We start from the raw sequence: 8,346 nt of genomic DNA on the forward strand, positions 1-8,346 counted from the left end.
GTTGACGATATTGGTCAACCGTAGAGAGGAGGAAGAGGAGGTGAAAGGGGAGGAGAAAAGAGGTATGACTATTCAGTTCAAGCAAAAGTTAAAAGGAAACGAAAAAATTTCCTGCCCAGTTTAAAACCGACTGACTAGAGCGACTAATATCAGCATATGTTAAAAGTAAGTTGGGAGACTAACCGAGGAACTATTATCAAAATACTAATGATTTAAGAGACTAATATCTCAAAATCACTATAGAACTCTGGTCACGAGAAAGAAACATACAGTTTCATACACATGATGCATAATGGATCCCCGAAACAAACACTTGAGCAGTTGATTACACGAAAGACCTCTGATTTGAGATTAGACACCTTCAAAGAACTTCAACAACTCTTCAAAAGTTGATTGCACAAAAAGATCTCTAATCGCAGATTAGAGGCCTTCAAAGAACTTCAAGAAATCTTCAAAGGATTCCTCATGTCTTATCTTCTTCATAGATCCATTCTCCACCTAAAAGTAAACGTAAAGTTAAATTATTGACAGAGCAATCCACTGAGACCCAATTTACTGAACTAGGGCCAAGTTTCCTAGTACCAAGTGAAAAGGAGAATACTTACCCAATATTCAGGTGGTCTCATTTTCAAGTTGTACGTTGAAGCCATACTCATACAGTAAGCACCAGCATCGTGAACAACCAAACCAGCTCCCTGCGAAGTGTATCAACTGGTCAAATTTCAAATATAAACGAATTTATAAGAAGACAGAGAGAAGGAAAGTCAATACGAATCAACCTTAGGTGGAGTTGGAAGCTCTCTCTCTTTTCCTAAGAAATCTGCTGATTCACACACAGGTCCCACCACATCAAATTTAGAAATAACAGCATTCTGGGGTGGAGAAACCAACTCTATGTGCTGCACCAACAAATTAGAAAGTTTATTTATTCATAGGTTTCATGATTGTTGAGCATTTGGATGATACTAAGATAAAATATCAAATATTTTAACATGGACCTAAAGGTCAGCAAGTTGCCAGAATTAAGAGGCCTTGAGATAAATAACATGCACAACCAGTTGCGATAGAGGCAAAAACATTAGCAAATTGACATAAAGAGAAAACTATCTTAAGGTCAGATGTCATGGTAATTTTAATGAAAACAAAAGCAGAATTAATTATCGAGATAAGAAAAGATGAATCAACGAATAAATCTTGATTATTCAGGTTGAAGCACAACATTTCTTGCAATGCCATTGCTATTTTATGTGCACTCTTCAGAAGTTGCCTGTACTGTATCATGTCCCAACCCCTTACGTGTCTCCTACTCTCCATTTTCTTGCGGCATAGTTAAAAAACTAATCTTCTTTTATTTCCGATTTTGGCATAGGAAGGCCACTTGTGCTAAAGTAACTGAATCTAATTACATCATTTCAAAGTTACTGATAGAACTTCATTGCATTAGATGAGAAGGAAACTCATAAACAATGCATTAAAAAAATCTCCAATTATTTCCAGAGGTAAACATGAGATGGTGCAAAATAGTTTTAAGTTTTCAGGTGGTCTTCACTGGTAGGGAAATGAACTGAATTGAATACTATGATATTTGAATTGGGTCCAGTTTTGGATATTCAAAATCGAATTCGTTGAGCGAGGGAGGTAGATCCATAGTGGCTGTTCGTATCTCAGGTACCCTCTTCCTACAACGAGAGGAGCCAAATAAGTGGGTAGTCCCTAAGATGCACGACCGGCCACACAACACACAACCAACTTCTCCTAATATTAAGTAAGAAAACAAAATGATTGCACACGTGGCAATCCTCAAAAGATGAACATGGCGTGTACCAGTGAACAGACAGGGAAAACCAATGTTACATTAAACACTGGGCGCTCCTGGGCGCCGGACTTGGCGCCCAGCGCTTAGACGCATAGGCGGGCGCCTAAGCGGTTTCTTGGCGGTTTTTTTCTTCTGGGCGGTTTTTCTTTTTTTAATTGTGATACTTGAAGATAAATATATATACTCAATCAACAATGCATAAATACAAAAATACCAACACAACACATATGCTATCCAAAGTATAATAGTCAATCAAAGATGCATACATACTAATTATTGTTCTATTTTGTAGGTCAAAAACTGCAACTTCATTCGTTATTTGCTGCAAATCCAAAAGTAGGGAGCATGAATATTATAGTTTCAGCACTCAACTCAATACAGATACACAATTATAGCATATACAGTTGTAAGCTTTGAACAAATGCAGAGAATGAACATGACAAAGACAAATGTAAGGAGCATAAGTCTGTTGTGGACCGTGGTGATGCATATTCTGTTGTACCGCACTCAGATACTTTTTCATTTGAAATAGGAAAATTAAACTTAAACAATTAAACAACTAAACTTAAACGATTAAACTAAATATGATATAAATATACTAAGTTAACATGTAATAAATGCATATGACAGTCATAGGAGGCTAGGAGCAGTTAATTTCCTTGAGCAATGCCGATCAAACTAAATATGATATAAATATACTAAGTTAATTTCCTTGAAACATCAACGGATTAAACTTACTATCTCTCTTTAAACTTATTATCCTCACAAGTAATAAGAATCTATCAAACCTGAACCAATCAACAGTTTCAACACAGATTTTGCCTTTTTAAGACTTGAACCCAATAAAAATTATCAACACAGTTACACAAGCCTACAATATCAAATTAATGAGAACCCAAAACTTGAAGACGAGCTCGGAATAAAAAAAAAGGAAATTGAAATCGAAATAAAGAGGATTAGGGTTTTACGACGCGAACTGTCGGCTGAAGACTAAAGTCGAACTGTCGAAGACGAAGTCGAGCTCGGTTGGAGACGAAGACGAGTCGAAGACGAAGACGAGCTCGGTCGGTTGGAAGTCGTCGAGTCGAAGGCGAGCTCGGTCCGAAGTCGTCGAGTCGAAGACGAGCTCGGCAGGTGAGATCGAAGACGAACTCGGTCGGAAGTCGTCGACGTCGAGTCGAAGACGATAAAGTCGAACTGTCGAAGACGAAGTCGAGCTCGGTTGGAGACGAAGACGAGTCGAAGACGAAGACGAGCTCGGTTGGAGACGAAGACGAGTCGAAGACGAGTCCGAAGTTGGTTAAAGACGAAGGTGAGATCGAAGATTAGGGTTTTATTTTTGAGTTTGGGTTTTGGGTTTTGGGTTAGGTTTTTTTTTTTGTTCGGGTTTTTGGGAGCGCCCAGCTCAAAATCTGAGATTGGAAAAGTGGGGCGGGCCGCTTAAGCGGCCCGCTTATCCCTGGGCGGCCGCCTAGGCGCTCCCAGCGCCTAGACGTGGCCGCTCAGGGCTAAGCGACACGCTCTGGGCACCGCCTCCGCCTAGGCGGGCGCCTAGGCGGCCGCCCAGAGCGTGTTTTACAACACTGGGGAAAACTAAAAAAATATTTTACTATTTATATAAGTGTGTTAGTAGTAAAAATTTGGAATGAATAATAAATTACATTTTTTGAACTGAAATGCAAAATAAATGAAATAAATAATAACAATTTAATCTAATATACCTTTTGTTAAATTCTTTCCATTTATGAACAGAATAGTAAAAATTATTTGTTTGCTGTTAAATGAGCTATCCAATCGAATATAACCGAATATTTGAACGAATAATAGCCGAACTATTTGTTAATTATTTGACTCATTTCCACCCTTAATGACAGATTATAAATTTTGAACCAGCGTGGTAACTTTTTTCTTCCTTTAGAAGTAACCAGGTGTATGGAATATCATTTACTTATCATATGCAGGACGGCACCAGCAACCAATATAATGACCATAATATATTAATCTTCATAATGCATTAATCTTCAGACACATCATGCAAAATACCTGATATGCGTCATAAAGACTTGGCCTTATGAGCTCAGCCATACTGCCATCAACCACGATAAAATTTTTTGTGCCATTTGTCTTCACTCCAGTGACTCGATTAACAAAGCAGCACGTATTTGCAATGAGTGATCTTCCAGGTTCAATTATCAGAGTAAGTCCTCGAGAAAGAACTTGCTCTCGCACCTACAGTTCACCACGTATATAGAATGAATTAGATAGGTTGCCAGTTTGCCCTAGTACAGTTATACTCTTAAATACATGTTGCATGTGAATTAATACAGTATCAATCACATGCACAGGGCCGACCCCGAGCTTTGGGTTGCTAGCCCAATCCAATTTTGGTTGCCCCTTATATTAAAAATTTGGTACGAATAATAACGATAAAAATGAATACATATAATACAATTTAGCGTTCTATATTGGGCTCAAACTAATAATATTCTCATGCAAAATCAATATTCATATAAGAAGAGATTACATTTGTGCTACAAGTTAATTCAAAGAAAAATACTTCGCCTTGAATTTTTTGAAGCGAATTCTTCAATTAAGTCATCATACTCAAGTTTCTCCAAGTATTCATTTTCAATTGATATCATTGCCAATCCATTCAATCGTTCATGTGACATGGTAGTGCGAAGATAACTTTTTATCAATTTCAATTTGAAAAAACTTCTCTCCGCCGAGGCAACCGTAACAGGGATAGTAACAAAATTCGATTAGCAACTCATTCCAAAACATCACAACCCCTAATTCAATTATTCAACAACAAAGATTCAGCTAAGATTCAAAATCAGAAATCTTGATTTCATTGCAAAACATCAAAACTCCAAATTTCTGTCCAAAAAAACCCTAAAATTATTTAGTAAAAAAAATTTACCTGATTGGGTTAGAGGAGTCAGCGGGGTGAAGCCTGAAGGACGGGTCCGATGGGAGCAGAGTAAGGAACCGTCGGAGGCTCGGGAAGGAGGGGAGGAGTGATTTTCTCTCTTTCTTTTTTTTTCCTTTTTTTTGTGAGCGGAACAGAGACGGGAAGGAGGAGAGGAAATGCTGACGGAAATAAAGGAGTTGGGTAGGGTTTTGGGTATTCATTAGAGTTCTTTTACAAATAGAACCCCTAACAATTTTTGCATAAAGATCCTCTTACAAAGTCCACTTCAAAAATCAAAATTAATTACAGTTTGAGGGATGAAGGAGCGGGAGGGATGGGTTGCCCCCCGGCCCTGGGTTGCCCCAGCCCCGGGGCTTGGTGGGCTTACCCCAGGGCCGGCCCTGCACATGCACAATTGTTAAACTACAATGTGTAGACTACAATGGAGGACAATGAGCTTACAGTGTTGATGAGATCCATTGGTGTGGGAAGAACAGCACCTGCATGATAATAATCTATCCCTAAACCACCTCCAATGTTTAGATACTTCATTTCAAAACCTTGGGCGCGAATTTGATCAATATAATTCACCATCAGATCAGCAGCATCTCTGAAAATGTCCACCTAAAAAATAGATTCCGTGTAAGATATAAAATCAAAAACACCTGTAATGAGGGGAAAAAACTTGCACAAGTTGAAGATTTGAAGGAAGATCCACATGCATATAAAAAATTATTCTGCAATTAGAATTATAAATGAATATTCATAAAAGGCAGCCTATGAGCGTTGGGGTAAATAGCAGAAATAATAAAAGAAACAATGTTCGTTTCTAAATGTCCCAAAATGTGTTCAAATAAGGGTCAAACATCAAAAAGAAATAATCAAAGAAGCCATTTCTAATTATCCAATGAATAGCTTCAAGTTTTAAATAATTGGGCTGTACCTCTTCAGATTTTCCAGTGCCATTCAATAGTTATGAATTAAGAAACGACGGAATAGATGAAGCAACCTGATCATATATGCTCATAAACAGAATTCTATTTTAATTCAAACTAAAATGGACTGTTTCTGATAGAATCTAAGCTGCATGGTTACAGTTATGGGTGCAGGTGCGGATATCGGACACAACAAATTTGTAAAAGGTAGGGTAACGGAACACAGGTAAAACAACATGGATTGTAATCATACTTCTGACTAGGTAGCGAACGAGTATATGAAATCATAGTTCGTAGCTAAATAAGCACTGAAGCGAACTCAACACTTGTCCAACAAGATTCAAAAATGGACGTGAGGTATAGGATATATGTCCAACGAGTGTATGAAGAGTGTTTAAATTAAAACATCTATTGTATAATTGAGTACATGTTTGAATAAATGTATGCATAAAGTTAAGGAGTGTCTAAGAAATGCTGGGTACTGGTACTTATATGGGAAGTGTCGGGTACGGGTACAGCATTAAAGTACCCAGGTAAATAGTATAGAATTAATGTTTCTGTTATAAAAGGATCTATATCATCCTTCACACTTAACAGTAAAAACAAAGAAAGTATACATGTAATTCATCCACAAGATAAAAGCAATTGTAAGGTATTATTAAGAATAGTTAAAAAATCATTACCTTTGTAATGGTTGAGCCCAGGTGGCAATGGACTCCTACAAGCTCGAGTTCATTTGAATGTGACTTGACAGCATCCAAAAACCACTGTAGTTTCTCATTTCTAATGCCAAATTTAGAATTTTTGTTTCCCGTGGCAACATAAGCATGAACCTGAGAAATTGCTTTAATGTCAAGTAGGCAGTTTTCAAAAACCAAATAGTATCACAAGATGCTAATTGATTTCAGAAAATAAAATGAGATGAGGACATGACTGTACCTGGAATTAGTAGACAAATATGGTACACAAAGATTAACCAAGTATTACATTACATGATTTTGGAACCTAGACAGTACTAGATTAATATACTTACGAGATCCATTATGTCATATATACTTATCAGATGTGTAGTTTTAAGAATACAAAAGCATTTATGAATAGTTAGAGAATGACCCAACTCTAAGAAAATAAATAAAATACATTAGAGTCAACTTGAGAGACACCACTGCAACGACCAATCCGGTTCCACTTCAAATACACATACACACACGATTCGGGTTAATCCATCGTGATAACTTGTTTCGAATTGTAAATTATTACAAAACCAAATGGAAGTTATGTGAGTGCGAGTTATGTGTTATGCCCTGTGCACAATTTGTAATAAAAAATTACTTGATATTAAGAACTTGCATGTCACTTGATTGACGATATTCGATGGATAAGAGACAATGTCGACATGGCCAGAGATCCCTAGTGCTAATTTTAATCAAATTAGTATAACTAAAGCTTCTACGAAAAAGTGAATTAATATGACATCTCAATGCATAAATATTGACACACAGTAAATGTTTACTTATTTTGCATCTACTAGATGTGTGTTACAAATGCATGTTTCTGAATATACTATATATCCTTCAATACAAATTTTGAGATACAACAAGAAAGTTGGATAAAAATAGTAATGCTTCTGAAATTTTCCTGGCCGTACATGGGTCCTTGCAAATCATATTTAAGAGCAAGTAGATTACATGTTCAATTTACTATTATGTTTTGGGATCTCTAAATTGTGATAAATGGCTAACTTTCTTGATTGGTATAACTCATATCGTGCATCTAATCAATTTGCATTTACAAAAGAACAACAGTAACCTCACAAAGCTTGTGTAAAAAATGGCAAATGTTTGACTACTGATCTCCAGGCACATTGCTCAAATGATATAGGTGGCACCGATTTATTTGCAATAGATTCATGGCTTTAAAATGTCAAATGTTTAACTACTGATAAATAGCTTCACTTCATATAGTAACATTCAAATGTAATAATACATGAAACAAGTGTAAATTTCTAAATTATATCACATTATAGTTCCAGTACGTTAGGAGGGGAGTCCTGTTTTGGGATGATACATGATAGGGGTATTTTTTCATACCTGAGGATCTACATCAGGATTAATCCGAAGTAGAACAGGAACTCTCTTTCCCGCTGTTCTTGCAGCTATCACAATGTTTTCCAAGTCAAACTCACTATCGACATTCACAAAAACTCCTGCTTTTGCAGCTAGAACCAGATCCTCCAACAACTTCCCATTCCCATTAAATATACACCTGATCTTCAAAAGTTCCAAAGACACACATCAGTCAACTTTATCAATAAGAACTTAAAATCTATGAAATGAGAAGAAAATTTCAACCTTTTTGCATCAAATCCAGCACGAAGAGCGAGCCTGAGCTCATTCCCACTCACAAGAACAGCTCCACATCCTAAACCCCTCAAATGCTCCAAAATCTTCAAATTATTATTCGCTTTAATAGCGTAACCTACAACAGAATCCAATCCCTCTAAAGCCTCTCGATATGCCTCGAAGTTCCTCGTGATTTGATCCTTGCTATACAGATAAAATGGACTCCTAACAACTTTCTCAATCAAATCCTCGACTTTGATTCCCTCGCATAGTAGTTGACCATCGGAGGAGCGAGTGAAGCAGCGGCCGACTGCAGATGCGGCGGCGGATTTGGGGGTT

At 37.1% G+C, this 8,346-nt stretch overlaps 1 protein-coding gene across 1 annotated transcript in view; it reads right to left on the reverse strand.

The window, feature by feature from the left end:
- Positions 188 to 8,346, reverse strand: part of LOC109833793 (diaminopimelate decarboxylase 1, chloroplastic-like) — an 8,346-nt gene continuing 187 nt past the window's right edge. The window contains exons 1-8 of the mRNA XM_020401608.1: positions 8,017 to 8,346; positions 7,756 to 7,930; positions 6,349 to 6,498; positions 5,193 to 5,354; positions 3,860 to 4,045; positions 780 to 899; positions 606 to 695; positions 188 to 498 (exon numbers count right to left, since the gene is read on the reverse strand). The exon at positions 8,017 to 8,346 is cut by the window's right edge and continues 187 nt beyond it. Coding sequence (XP_020257197.1) covers positions 421 to 498; positions 606 to 695; positions 780 to 899; positions 3,860 to 4,045; positions 5,193 to 5,354; positions 6,349 to 6,498; positions 7,756 to 7,930; positions 8,017 to 8,346 — 1,291 coding nt within the window. The 3' untranslated portion in view covers positions 188 to 420. The remainder of the gene's footprint in view (positions 499 to 605; positions 696 to 779; positions 900 to 3,859; positions 4,046 to 5,192; positions 5,355 to 6,348; positions 6,499 to 7,755; positions 7,931 to 8,016) is intronic.

This window comes from Asparagus officinalis, chromosome 3 (assembly GCF_001876935.1).
Source record: "Asparagus officinalis chromosome 3, Aspof.V1, whole genome shotgun sequence".
Classification (NCBI taxonomy): domain Eukaryota; kingdom Viridiplantae; phylum Streptophyta; class Magnoliopsida; order Asparagales; family Asparagaceae; genus Asparagus; species Asparagus officinalis.